Source organism: Pipistrellus kuhlii, unplaced genomic scaffold (assembly GCF_014108245.1).
Source record: "Pipistrellus kuhlii isolate mPipKuh1 unplaced genomic scaffold, mPipKuh1.p scaffold_m20_p_18, whole genome shotgun sequence".
In the NCBI taxonomy this organism is placed as follows: Eukaryota; Metazoa; Chordata; class Mammalia; order Chiroptera; family Vespertilionidae; genus Pipistrellus; species Pipistrellus kuhlii.
In genome coordinates this window covers 14,764,476-14,779,718 of record NW_023425493.1, presented here as the reverse complement: position 1 = coordinate 14,779,718, position 15,243 = coordinate 14,764,476, and the positions used below count along the sequence as shown (strand labels likewise).

Here is a 15,243-nt window from a genome sequence, read left to right as displayed (position 1 = left end):
AGTCTGGAAGGGAGTGGACATCACTAAACCAAATGTATTATCCGAAAGCAGTGCTGGCCAACGAAAAAGACAATGTGAGCCGCATGTGCAATTTAAAAAAAGCAGTTGAAATTAATTTAGATGCTCTATTGAACCCATTGTATCGAAAATATAATTTCAACACCATTAATATAAAAATTAGTACTTTTGTGTTTTCAAACTTTCATTAATTAAAATAAAATATTTAGTTCCTCAGTTTCAGTGCTCAGTAGCCACATGAGGCTATTTAGTGGCTACTGTGTTAGCACAGGTTCTTTATGATTTTAAATGATGACAAAATTAAACTCAAGTATCACGTAGGGAGCTTTTATAAGAATGTAATGTTATATGTTAACTTCTTTTGGGGGGAAAAACAACAATACTCTTTTTTCACACCAGGAATCTATATAGACAGTGAGATAGACAAATAGTCTAAGATATGAATTACTAGTTAACATTTAGTTTTAATTCTTAGATAACTACTAACTACTATAAACAGAAAGATAATTATGCAAAGATATTGTACTGCTTTGGGAAGAAAAGAGTTTTAGTTCTGAGAATAATTTATAATCCACAAGATTATAATATAATCTGTGACTGCAAATGTGAAATTCAAGGCAGAATACTTATTTTTATTGTAAAGAATACACTGATTTCCACAGCTAAAAAATAATAATAATAATAATAAGCAGCACAAACCACTTGTAAGGGAGGTGTAAGCACAGCCAACGTGGGTTTCTGATGTGTGTGGGTCAAAATGTTTCCTTGTGAGTTGACATTCCCCCATATTCTGGCTGCTTTGAGACTTTATGGGAGTTCTTCCATAAAAGTCAAAGAGTTATTTTTTTTTAGAATAAGATATTAAAAAGTTCCAGGAATATAAGGAATGCCTTTCGTTTGTAATTCCACTTGTGAATTTCTCTGTAGAGTTATAGCTGTGTCTGCTCACCACACTCTTTCCTTTGGGTAGTAACCAATATTAAATATCATGTTTATGAGATTCAGGGTTTCAAAGAGGTGCTTTCTGTTCAGGAGAATTAGGTTGGTTTCAATACTTCAAGCAGCCCAGCTGGCGTGGCTCAGTGGTTCTGTGTTCGCCTTTGAACCAGGAGGTCAAGGTTCAATTCTTGGTCAGGGCACATGCCCCAGTTGTGGGCTCCATCCCCAGTGGGGGTGTGCAGGAGGTAGCTCATCAATGATTCTTTCTCATCATTAATGTTTCTATTTCTTTCTCCCTTTCTCTTTCTCTCTGAAACCAATAAAACTATTTTAAAAAAAGAAAAAGAAAAAGTAAATAAAACTCAGAGATCACGTGTTAGTAGGAAAAATGAAGCAAAGTAAAAACAATGACACAGAGAGTGTATTTTGGATAAGATGGTCCTGGGAGGCTTCTGTGATAGTAACAGTTGAGCAAAACCTTGGGGTATGGGAGATATGCCGGTATGTTTGTTTGCTGGTAGGAAGGATGCAGTAGAGATGAATGGTTTGGTGCTGGAGTAGAGAGAGGAGACAGCCACAGGGGCCATGTCCTTGATTAGACACAGGTGAGGAGTCAGATTTACCTGGGGACCACAAATGGTTCCTGCAGGTGAAGGCTGGGCAGGTGGCAGCTATTGCAGGTAGGTTCATAGGAATCACAGCAGGAGTTTATGAAGGTTCTCTTCTGATTGCTCCCCTTTCCTCAGGAAATAAGAGTAAGAAGATATAAGAAAAGATATTAAATAGTCATGAAGGAGAATGGGAGAATAGTCATGAAGGAGAATAGCCTCAACATGTAGCTAAAAGCATATAACAGAAGAGATCAGGTGTGTTTAGGGTGGTATGGATGCAGACATGCTAAGCAAAATAAGAAAAAGTAATGAACCATATGATTTTACTAATATGTGGGACATAGAGCTGAAAGCAGCAAGGGAACAAACAGGACAAAGGAAAACTCATAGACACAGTCAAGAGGAAGGGAGGTGGGAGCTAAAAGGAGTCAAATACATATATGGTGACAGAAGAAGATTTGACTTTGGGTGGTACACAATGCAATGTATAGATGCTATGTTATAGAATTGTACACTTAAACATATAATTCTATTGACCAATGTCCCCTCAATAAATTCAATAAAAATAAAAATATGTAATAGTTCCATTACTTTGTGTATTTTGGGTGAGTTTAGAATTTATTCATAAGTGCAGTGTTTTGTTTTTTTTTTTTCATGTTCACATCACTTTATATCTTTTCCATTTTCTCGTATACAAAGTGTCTAATCCCATAGCAAACTGACAGAAAATCAAAGCGAAGAGAGCTTGTTCAATTCTAGAGCTCCTGAGGCCACCTGTCATAACTAAAACACCCCTTTCTTTTCTGCTTCTGAAATATATGCATTTTTTCCCCCCTCTGCTTCTCCACAGGGTGGTGGTGATTGTCCGGAAATGAGTATTGGAGCTATAAAAATTGCCTTGGAAATTTCTCTTCCTGGTTCTTTCATCTATGTTTTCACTGATGCACGGTCCAAGGATTATCGGCTCACGCACGAGGTTCTGCAGCTTATCCAACAGAAACAGTCACAGGTGAGTGGGAATCAACCCCTGAATGTTCCATCTGAATACAGCTGTAAGGAATACAGCACGTCTCTCTTTTTTGATCATACCAGTATTGTGTGTGCCAATGTCAATAATTACAACCATTAATCCAGGTTTGTGTATTCCAATATGTATGTATCATTTAATTTACGTGTATAAGTGGATATGTGACATCTGTACAAAGAATGTGAATGTCTTGTTGTTTTTATACAGAGGAGAAATTATTTGGGGATTAATTAAGATACTTGTTACCACTGTGTCCTTGTAACTGAGAAAAACATAGACCAGCAAAAAAGGCCTTTATTTACGTTGTCATCTCCTATGTGGAATCTTGTCAGGGTTAGAGTTACTAATTGTACCAGTTAGCTACTGCTGTGTAACAAGCAGTTCTAACTCTCAATAGCTTAAAACAAGAGCCTTCATTTCTCACATGTTAGCAGAGCTCAGGTGAGCTTGGCTAGACTTGCCCACTTGTATATTTGGGGATAGTTTGAGTTTGGCTTATTTAGGCTTATATCTAGGGTAACTTAACTCTGCCTCACCGGCTTCTCAGTCTCTTATCTAAGACCAATAAGCAAGCTGATACAGGTATGCTTTTCTTGTGGACAAGGCAGAAACACTAGAAATCAATTGGAAATACCCAAGTCTTCTTGAGTGTAGGCTCAAAACTGATAGAATGTCCCTTTTGCCTGATGGTACTGGCCAAAGCAAGTCACATGTCTGTTTTGATACAAAGATGATAAAATCTGTTTGGTAAGAAGAACTTTGCCAAGTGCATGTATGTAGGGAGGAATACATAAATATATGTTAAATATATTCCACTTGTCTAATAATATGTTAATACATAATAGGTGTTCAATAAATGTATATTGTTTTCTGAAAACCCTTTAAATTGTCTTCTCTTTAAAAAAAAAAATCAAAGGTGGTATTTGTGCTCACTGGAGATTGTGATGATAGGACCCATATTGGATACAAAGTCTATGAAGAAATTGCCTCCACAAGTTCTGGTCAAGTATTCCACCTGGACAAAAAGCAGGTTAATGAGGTGAGTGTCTTAAAGTGGGTCTACTTTATTATAAGGTACTCTACCAATATCAGCTAGGCCAACCTTATCGTGACAGATTTGATTTAAAAAATTATTTGAACAAAAAGTTTTTATTTTCCTAGGCCACAGGTCAGAAAAGGCATTAAGCCAATGCAGAGGTTTATCTTGTATTAATTTCTAGATTGTATTATGCTACATTGACAACTTACTTAGATTTTTGCATAAAAGTATTTAAAATGTATTTAGTGGGATTTGAACATTTTTGTTGTTCTTTTTGCTTTGAAAGGTCAATTCATATTTCTGATGCACAGTTTTTGGATAACTGGTAAAGGCTTTCCTGTTTACTGAAGTAAAATGTGAGAAAGTTGGTTATTGAGTAAAATTCTAAACAACTTTTATCTCTCAGATTAAAAGTAAAAACTGTAACTACTATCTAGTTTTCTAAAAACTAGATTTTGGTAATAAAATCTGTAACTTACATACTATGAAAATCTTGGTAGTTTCTAAAAAAAAAAAAAAAAAGTGTTAGCGATATGTCTAGTTGTCCTAATTCTTTCCCTTTTTGTCACTTTTCCTTTGCTTCACTGTGATAAAAAAGAGTATTTGGCTCCCCCTTAAGTTTCTAGGAGCTTGGCACTGTAGAGATGATGTTTTATGTAGGCATAACTCACAATTGATGGATATGGTCACTGTATCTACATTCATTCTATTAACTCCATGACGGATTCCTCTGTACTTTAATAAAATGGTTCAATAGTCCTCTTATAGCTAAAGACTTCTTATCACATCATGATAGGACATTGCCAATTTCTAGAATAAACAATCTATCAAAATATATTTTTAAATCAATAGATAATATACAAACCTAGAAGGTTACTTTAGACTAAATTTGTTTTTTTCTTAGAAGAAACAGCCTCAGAGAGGGTTATGGCTTGAGTCGCTACTGTGCCTAATGTAGGGATTAAAAGTGCCTGGGCAGAGTCTGACAACTCCTGTGGGAAGGCCTTGGCAGTCATTTGTATGGACATTTGCATGAGAATTTGGGAGCCTGGGAAGAAAAGAGTTGGAGAAGAGCACCTGACTCTCTCAGGAACTGAGTTTCCTGACCCATCCCACTGAGTATGATGGACCCTAAGGACACTGGTTGCAGTTGTTTTTCATCTTGTGCAAACCCCTGCGGCACAGTCAATATTGTGAGCACGGAGTAGGGCCTAAGTGAGGAAGTGTGCCATTCTGTCTCGAATCAAGGAGGACACCGCCCGCTTAGGGTGTTGTGAGGCTCTGAATTGGAGGTGACTTTGATGTTCAGCACAGACACATGGGAGTCGGTGCCAGCAGAGGATGCCACGCCCAGTAGACATGGTGGTTCCCAGCAGAGATACTAGGGAAGAGAAATGGTGGAAAGAGACATGGCCGGCACCCAGGGCGTTTGGAAGAGTAGCTGTTTGAATCTATGAGCAGTTAAGAACAGTTGAAAGATTCCCATTATAAATTGGGTATAACTTTAAGGGAGAACCATAGACTTTATTAGGGTCCCGTAGCTGGAAAATAACATGTACATTCTGTGACTATAACTACACCTATATCCATATACATAGGGAGATTAATTTGCACAAAATTGAAAATATTGTTGTCTTAAACAGAGAAAATACTGTATTTATTAAATAAGTGACCCCATGCACAATTTTCATAGACCTAATAATTTTTAACAATTTACAAGAATAATAGTTTATAAAATGTGGTATATATCGCAAAAAGACTCTATAGATATAGATATATAAAAGAAATTTAACCCATTAGTTTGTTCATAGTTTCTCTTCCACATCATTAACTGGCATTCTGGTCTTTAAATTTTGCTTAGGCAGAATAGGACTAGAGAGCAGCATTGCTAAAATTGCCCATTTTTATAAAGTGGAGTTTGATGCCATTCGGGATGGGCTGTTAATTTATCTGTTAATCATAGCCAACCCAACCCCCTGGCCAATTGGTTCAGGAGAGATGATCCCATCTGCTTTATCACACTGAGACTCTAGGGGAATTTAGCTAAGGGTGTCTTGTACAGGTTCTCCTCTTCCAGATATTGTCCCACATGGATGTGAATCCCAGATCTGATGCAGGCATCTCCATCCAAGTCAGGCACGAAACAAATACAAGGGGGAATAGAAATCTAACAACATCCAAAACCTTTGGATTAAGTTAGCATTTGACCCCATCCTACTGCTGTCTCTAAAATTAAGGAAGTACTTTTTTTTTTGAAATGATCTTTTGGCTTAAGCCAGTTAGAGTTGAGCATTCAGTAACCCAAAGATAAATGCATCCTAACTAATAAGACATTCTATATTTCTTTGTGATGTGGTCTCTCTAAGCCCCATTTTCCTTGTTTGTAAAATGGGAGTAGTAGAATTATTCATTTTATTTTATTTTTTAAATATATTTTATTAATTTTTTACAGAGAGAAAGGGAGAGGGATAGAGAGTTAGAAGTATTGATGAGATAGAAACATCGACCAGCTGCCTCCTGCACACCCCCTACTGGGGATATGCCCGCAACCAAGGTACATGCCCTTGACCAGAATCAAACCTGGGACCCTTGAGTCTGCAGGCCAACGCTCTATCCAAACTGGTTAGGGAGAATTATCCATTTTAGAAAGTTCTAAGATTAAAAAGATAATGCATGTAAAATGTTTCACACAAGGACTAGTGCAGGATAAGTGCCTAATAAATGTTAACTACTATTATTATAATCGTCATAATGTTATTTTGCTTTCAAATAGGGAAAATGGCCACTGTTTTCATTAGAAACCAGATGGCTAGTTGGTGCTGGGAAATAAATTTGAGTGGGAGAGTCTGGGAAGAGGCTGGATAGATGGTTTCTCTTTTCTTGTGAATGAGGAAAGGTATTGCAGAGGGATTACTGGGGCTATACAAACCAATATGTTCCTTACAGAAAGCCACCTTGGTGAAAGATTTTGCTAAGGAAAAGCAGAGTGACAGTGTTAAAATTGGATCTGCAAAACTTATACTGTATAGTTTAGTCATTTTTCTTTTCTCATTGTTCCAAATATTCTTATTATATAAACATTATAAACTCTAAAAAAACTAGATGCTGTAGATATATCTGCATATTTAATAGACACTGAACTAAAGGAAAGCCACACACATACTGAGTCCTTTCATTTTACTCAAGAGCAATTTTTCATAATACTGTAGAGAATTATGTTTCCCCCTCTTAACCTAGTTCATCAATTTCCCAACCTACTGAGGTATTTTTTTTTTTTATCAACTCTCTTGAACTAACTCAAAGTTTTTCCTGTCTGTTTTTTTTCTCTTTTAAACAATGATTAAGTAGAAGATCTAGGTATCTTTCATCTCTATTTAACATAAAAGGGAAACCAAAGTAAAGAAATTAGTTGGCCAAGCGTGAGTAGTCTATAAATCATTGTACAGTATTACATTTTGGAAACATGAGTTAAGACTCATCTCAAGGATGTACTTAATCAATTCACCTTTGAAGATGAAAACGGAACTAAACAGTCTTACTCCTCCATTTCTTTGTAAACTGGGTAATTGTCAGTGGGTCTAATTAATGCTTCCTTTGGTGTAAGAAAAGTCCAAGTTTGGAATCTCAGAGTTACTTACAAATGTTGTATTCTTGGGAAAAGAAAGTAACACAAAGCTCCATTATTGACTAAGTCGTCATTTCTTCTCATTTCCTGGTGACTTCCATTCCCCCAATCCAAGGTCATATGGCTGAAAGGTGAAAGACCAAGGAGCCCTGTTGAGGGATTCCATAAAGGTCTGCTTCCCAGAGAGCCTGATAGAGAAGGATAGAGAACAAATCTGGAGAAACAAAATGAAAAGATCCAACCCAAGCAGCATGTGTACAAGTGAAGACCCCATACAGAGGGGGCCATGGCTCACATTCCAGCCATATGACCTTAGACAGGTTACTTGTTTTTCTGTCTCAGTTTCCTCATCTGTAAAATGGTGAGGATGATTATACCTACTTCATGTGGTAGTTGTGTTTAGAACATATCAATGAACATGAACTGCCATCACTTTTATTTAGTGATATATGCTAATCAAATAAGATTCCAGTATGTTTTTAGAATTTCCCCTAAAACAAAGAAATATGTATTTAGTGTCCCTCTCTGATGAGATGGCCAAAGACTGCATGCTCTAATGGGAGACGCTGGAGCTTTATTTAGCATCAGGGAAACCTGGGTTTGAATGACCTCTTTGTCATTAGCTAATTGAATAACTTTACTCAACTTGAACTTCTGTGCAACTATTTCTTTTTTTATTTTTATTGATCTCAGAGAGGAAGGGAGGGGGAGAGAGAAAGAAACATCAATGATAAGAGAGAATCATGGACTGGCTGCCTCCAGCACACTCCACATGGGGGTTCGAGCCTGAAACCCAGGCATGTGCCCTAACCGGGAATTGAACTGTGACCTCCTGGTTCATAGGTCAATGCTCAACCGCTGAGCCACGCTGGCTGGGCAAGCAATTATTTCTTTATGTGAAGAAAAAGTATATTAGTTGATTCATAGAGCTGCTGTGAAGATTAAATAAAGAATACATGTACTAAACTCTCAGAGTCCTGGGAGTATGGGAATCACCCAGCCTGGAGTCTCTTAGAACAGGAATGGCTCATATCCCAAGGGGGACACGGAGAGTTCTGCTTTGATTGCAGGCCCTGTGAAAGGCTCAGAAGGAGAGGAGTATTTTGTGAGTCCCCTCTCCCCCACTTTAGAAATAAATGCCTAAGGGAGACGACTCAGAACTAATAAAGACTTAGTAAGATTCTCAGATTTTTACCATTTCCCATTTTCACATCACGGCAAAACCACTAAAAAGAAAAAGGTTTTACTGCTTGCTCTGAGATGATCATAGCATCAATAATGATCCTAATTGTATACAGGTAACCCATACAGAATGTTTATTGTGTTTCAGGCACTGGGCTGAGTGCATTCCTTTAATTCTTATAAGCTAATTGGCAATAGATAAGTTTTTAAACAATAAATTAAGGTGTATGTACTTTTTTCTAAAGAAATGGAAGCATAATGTACACATGCTTCACTTAACCATATTACTGACCTATAAAGCACTCATAGTAATAATAACATACAAAGATAACATGCACTCTCTGGGAAACAGGTCCCATGCCCCTGTGAGTCCTGCTGGGTGCGCATGTGTAGATGCAGCTAATGAGAGGAGAGGAAAGGAGGCAGCGTCTCTCCCCCATGCTTCCCCAGATGCCCTGCAGGGAAGAGAAGGGAGGGGATTGCACCTGAGATGCATCCTGGAGCCGAGCAAGTGACAGGCCCATGGAGTTCTTCTGGAGGAAGACCACTGATGAACCTTCAGTCGAACAGAAGTGGAGACTGTAAGATGAAGAAATCATCTTTTTCTTCCACTAAGGATTGAATGCCAATGGGAAAGGGAGAGTTGAATTCAGTAGATATTTCAGAAGCAGTAACTAAAACCCAGGAAAATGAAGTGATCTGACTGACCATCTTATAGCCAACCTGTGAAAAATACTAACAGCCTAGCAACTGAAAGCCTCATACATTAGATTACTGGATATATCTCTCTTGCTAGCTTTAGACTCATTTTTGTTGGAGTCAGTACTGATATTAGAAAATCTATAAACTTGGCTGGAGTATGAATTTGACACGGTCCCTTCCTGCTCTTCTGGCCAACAGCCACTTGGGAATGGAATTCGAACCAAGAGTTTTCTTCCTATGGGCTTGATGATGAGCCTCTGAGACCTAGGGTTTTGAACAATGAGTGCTCTGAAACGAGGTATCTGCCATTTTGTTTTCCCTTATTCTGAGTTTTACTCCAGACATTATTTCAAAAACGTAAACTTACCCCTGACCCTTAAAATGAGTAGAAACCGGTGTTTCCTCTGAAAATTGAAAATGGATCAGAGACAATTAATGCATCATAGAACGCTACAGGAAATGTGTGAGGGCAATGTGTAAATGTTCCCACTTATTCTTTCTTTGAGTTCACAGAATGAAACGTTGAAAGTGAGGCAGAGAGCTCAGAGCTCAGACTTTAAAGTATTAGGGATGCTCCATACCCACAAACACACCTGTAAAGGATCACTGCCCTTCGTCCCAGTGGAATGCTTTCTTTTGTATGATTATGCTGAGAAGGACATGTTATCTTCATGAATATGTGATGGGAACACTATAGTTCCCTTCACACAGTTTCCTTATCATCCCAAGGCACCTGAAAGTGCTTTCTAGGCCACCGATGTGGTTAAACAAAGCCATGTGTACTGCACCTTTCCATTTGTTCAGAAAAAAAAGCCACAACATAATTTATTGTCTAAAAAATTATTTGCTGCTCATAGGTCTGTGAGACTGTGAATGCTTTTTCAAAATGACATTTATAGTGTGCAAAGTACATAATATTCCTTTCAAGAGAAGAGAAAGAAGGGTGATTCTTCTCAATAGTGCCCCATTTAGGCAAAGAACACCGAGTCCAGCAGAGCCCTCTGCAGTATGAGGCAGTGGTGAGTGGGGAATGCATTGTTTAAAAAGAGAAACTTTCTAAAAATGAGGATGTCCACCTTCCATTTCTTGGTTTCACGCATGGGCTCTAGGGGCTGTTTGAAGCAGTAGTGACAAACTGTGGCAGTACATTCTGCAAGGGCAGTTGGGGTTATATCTACAAAACAAAACTCACTGCCTTTGAGATGGAAGTTTCAATATGAAAGTGTTTTTCCACAATCTATCGTAAGACAATCATATCTTGTGACCCCTATATTACTTGACTGGAAATTTCAGAAAAATGCAGAGGGAAAGGAGAAAGAAGCATGTCTAAATGACTGGAAGAATGCGTCTTAAAAGAAAAGCAAAAAGAAAAGAAGGAGATGTTATTGAAGAGAAAATGTTAGCCAATAGGTTACATGCATTCAACAGGACAAAAACAAATAAATCTGTTTACTTAGATGACTTTATTTTTATTAGAAGCCGAAATAAAATACTGATTTTGAGTATGAGATGTCAGCTTTAGTGTCAATCTCTAAGTCTTTTAAAAAAATCAGTCAAACTGGCACTGGATTGAAAGAGATGATCTATTCCCCCCATTTAGAGAGCTGGTCTTTATTTTTAATGGCGTGTGATGGAAACTAAAGATTTGAATTGAAAGAACAATGTCCCAATGCCTGATCATTAAAACTGAAACAACTGGCTTACCACTGAAGTCCCTGACCATGATCTCTTAAAGAGTTAGCTCACCGAGAGCCACAAAGGAACACAAGAAAACCCTCAGCGTTGAAGCAAATAAAATTCTACTGAGCCATTTTGACAGGGCATCAACTATTTGGATATTTCTTTTCGTATTTTATCTATTTAAATTTTAAAGATTCCTTTTAAAGTTCTGTTATTGTTTAGAAAAAGCATTTATTCATGGTCAATTAATAAGCATCTCTCTCTACTCTTCCTTCCTCACCCCTTAACTCCCCTCCCATTCTCTCTCTTTCTCTCCATTCCCCCCTCCCCCCCCACACACACATGCACACACACCAGGGTATATCTGATCTTACAAGATTTCAGAGAGAACAAGAGAACTAACACATTTAAAAGGTTCTCTACCAGTTGTTTAAAAATATATTGTATTGGTATTTTGCAAAGATTTAAAATTGTTATTAAGAAAGCAATTACATTTCAATAATCTAGGAATTATTAGGGACACATACAGTAATAATTTTTTTGTGTGTGAGATTGTGTTCAAAATATTTTGAACAGGATCTAATTTTGAATCTTGAGAAGAATTTTGCAATCTTAGTTTCTTCTTTCCAAAAACCTTGAATATCTAGGCTAGTTGGTCAATCTGATCAAGATACCTTTTATCTATCACAAAAGGGAGAAAAAGAAAGAGGTCTGGTTACTACATCTTTTTTTTCTAGATAAAGAGGTGCCTACTGCCAGTATTTTTTTTACATATATTTTATTGATTTTTTACAGAGAGGAAGGGAGAGAGATAGAGACCTAGAAACGTCGATGAGAGAGAAACATCAACCAGAAGCCTCTTGCACACCCTTTACTGGGGATGTGCCCACAACCAAGGTACATGCCCTTGACCAGAATCAAACCCGGGACCTTTCAGTCCGCAGACCGACGCTCTACCACTGAGCCAAACCGGTTTCGGCGTATTTTCTTTTAATAATAATTTAGCCCAAGATAATTGGTTGCTGTTAATCCCTAGACATAGAAGAGTTTATATAATTTTCTAATTTTCTTTTCTTAATTACTTATGAAGGAGTTCTATTAGGTAATTACTATTCATATGAAAGAAAAAGTCATAACTTTTATACTACACACAGTAGATAAGTATTATTTTGAAGTTGCAAGAAAAGATTTGGCTTGTATCTTTGCCAGAAAAAATTGTCAGGTTAAAGTAGCTTAAGCCGGCTGAAACCGGTTTGGCTCAATGGATAGAGTGTCGGCCTGCAGACTGAAAGGTCTCGGGTTCAATTCCTGTCAAGGGCATGTACCTTGGTTGCGGGCATATCCCCAGTAGGGGGTGTGCAAGAGGCAGCTGATCGATGATTCTCTCTCATCGATGTTTCTCTCTATCCCTCTCTCTTCCTCTCTCTAAAAAATCAATAAAATATATTTTAAAAAAATAAAGTAGCTTAAGCCAAAACCGCTCAGTGGATAGAGTGTTGGCCTGTGGACTGGGGGTCCCGTGTTCAATTCCGGTCAAGGGCATGTATCTTGGTTGTGGGCACATCCCCAATGGGGGGTGTGCAAAAGGCAGCTGATCGATATTTCTCTCTCATCGATGTTTCTGGCTTTCTATCCCTCTCCCTTCCTCTCTGTAAAAAATCAATAATACACACACACACACACACACACACGCATGCACGCACGCACCACGTGCTTAATACCTTTGGAGAATACATGAATTTTTTGTAGATACCTAAATTGGAATAGTCTGTGGGAGTGGAGAAAGTTAGTGGATCAGCTAGGAATGTATAACACTTTACTCTTTTTTAATGAAATAATACTGTGTTATGCAGTGTATTTAAGCATACCATCATCAATAGAGAAAGATCAGATTAAAGGACCAATTTAATAAGCTAACACATTTTCTTCTCTTTTGTAAGAAATAAATAATTTGTCTTGAATTTCAGTTATTTCCTAGTAATAGAAATGTCACAAGAATAGGTAACCCCCATCCTGGATTCCTGGGTTTTGTTTTTACTTTTTTTCAACAATGTCTTCTGTTTTTATTAGAAATGCAGAGTAAGACATAGTGTTGAATACGTAATTTTAGAGAATGTCATTTATTAATTCAGCCTGCAATATCAAATAGAATAAAGTTTATTTTCAGATGAGCAAGCGCAATAAGAATAGCCAATTAAAAAAAAAACAAAAAACCAATTTTCCTAAAACTTACCCTGAGTATTTTTGCAGCTTTAAAAATATTTGGATAAGTCTTTTAGTATTTTTTCATTTCACTCACTCCTTATACTTTCTCTTTTAGATGGAGTCTGGAGCTTGAAGTTCAGACTTCCACATGAGAACTGTTCTTTCAGAAATTTCTAGCTTAAACAGATGTAGAAAAGACTAGGACCCTAATGGAAAACCATTCATTAAATATATGAAGGCTTGTCAGACCCAATAACTTTTATTTTCAAGAAGTTTAAACTTATTTTTGTTTTAGATTAGTACTTAAATGTTATTTTAAAGGGCACATAAACTTACTTGGCTGGCTGTGTTAACCACGAAGACTTTCCAAATAGGCATTGATTTATGCGACTGTGGAATGAAGCAAAGCTTACTCCTGCCCAGAGAGACCCTAGGAGCCCAGCTTCACTGGATAAGCTCTCGTGGAGCACTCCCAGCTTGTTATTCCCTCCCCGAGAGAATAGAAAACCAATATAAGTTATTTTCCCTTTTGCTTGTATCAAAGAAATGAATCAGATTTTAAATTAACTATGACTTTTTTCTATATTAAATATAGAAAATCAATCAGTAAATACAAAATTTCAATACATTTTGTGCTATTGTATTTTAATGAATCTGAATCGTTTTTTTAAAAAATTACAATGCTATTCTTAGGTTATGCAGCTAAATGGTTTTAAACTGTGCATCAGGAAACAACTTAAGGGTTCATCAATGGGTAAATGGATAAATAGAATATATCATTCATTCAAACAATCAATGGAATATTATTCAGCCATAAATGAATGAAATCATGCTCTTTGCAACAACATGGATGGATCTTGAGGGCATTATGCTAAGTGATATAAGGCAGACAAAGATTTATATTTTTCATAACTTTTTAATTCATCTCTTTTACTTCTCATTGTGACTCTGTTTTATTCATTACAACTGTTTTATTCATCTATTTTATAATCTGATCACAAAAACCAAGCTCATAGATACAGAGAACAGATTGGTGGTTGCTAGAGATAGGGGGTGAAGGAGTGGGCAAAAGGTGAAGGAGGTTAGAACCTACAAATTTCCAGTGTTGAAATAAGTCATGCATGGAGATACCATGTACAGCATGGTGACTGTAGTTAATAATACTATGTTGCATATTTGAAAGTTGCTGAGAGTAGTTTTGAAAATTTCTCATGTCAAGAGGAAAAAGATTTGGAACTGTATGGCAATGGGTGTTAACTGGATTTATTATGATCCTTTCACAATGTATCTATAATAATAAAAGCGTAAGATGCTCATTAGACCAGACAGTTGTACAACCTTTCAGGCGAAGCCACTGAGGCAGGGGGTGAGGTAGAGGTGGTTAGGGGTGATCAGGCAAGCAGGTAGGCAGGTGAATGGTTAGGAGCCAGCGGTCCCAGACTATGAGAGGGATGTCTAACTGCCGGTTTAGGCCCGAACCAACAGGCAGTCGAACATCCCCCAAGGGGTCCCGGATGTTTGACTGCCTATTGGTTCGGGCCTACACCAGCAATTTGCTTACATAAAGGCATACATCCACACAGATCATGATTGTATAGCTTTCGAAAATCGTTAAACAGCATTTACCACCATCTCTCTTGAGAGTTACTAGTATAGACAGAATTGAAGCAAAGAACTGAATATAACCTGGTTCCATCCTTTTCAGAAATTATTATTAGCTAAGTAGTAAGTCTTGTTAGCTCTGTTAAAAAAATCAGTTAAAAAACCTTTTTATTTTTAAGTTTTGACCAGTTTCCCCAAATATTAATATTTCCTTTTTCCTAAATCACCAGCGTGATTCTACTACCTGTCACTATCATAAAGGGCTATCTTCTACTATTCAGTCCTCTAAATTAGGTCTCTTGTGGTATGAGCTTCGCTCTTGTTCCTCTATAACTGAGATTTATAGACAGAAGCATATGTCTATAACTAGATCGATCAGAAGATTTTCGAAGGAATAATTGTATTTCCCAGTGCCAGACACGTCATCCCCTTTGATTTATATCCATTCGAGTAAAGGAGGAGCAATAGCCAGTCTTCTATTTTGCAGTCCATAAAATTTCCGAGAAAAATTGATTCCAGTTTTCTCTTTGGCTATGCAGGTAATACTGTGTGTGTGTGTGTTTTTTTTATAGCATTATGGTTTTAAGGGAATGATTCCATATCATGCTCGTCA

General features: G+C 37.3%; 1 protein-coding gene across 3 annotated transcripts in view; it reads left to right on the top strand.

The window, feature by feature from the left end:
* Positions 1-15,243, top strand: part of HMCN1 (hemicentin 1) — a 349,616-nt gene that overhangs the window by 95,336 nt on the left and 239,037 nt on the right. For all 3 annotated transcript variants that reach the window (XR_006741944.1, XM_045583144.1, XM_036442229.2), the window contains exons 3-4: positions 2,419-2,577; positions 3,512-3,634. Coding sequence is in view for 2 of the 3 variants with exons in the window: in XM_045583144.1 (XP_045439100.1) it covers positions 2,419-2,577; positions 3,512-3,634 (282 nt within the window). In the remaining variant the exon portion in view is untranslated. The remainder of the gene's footprint in view (positions 1-2,418; positions 2,578-3,511; positions 3,635-15,243) is intronic.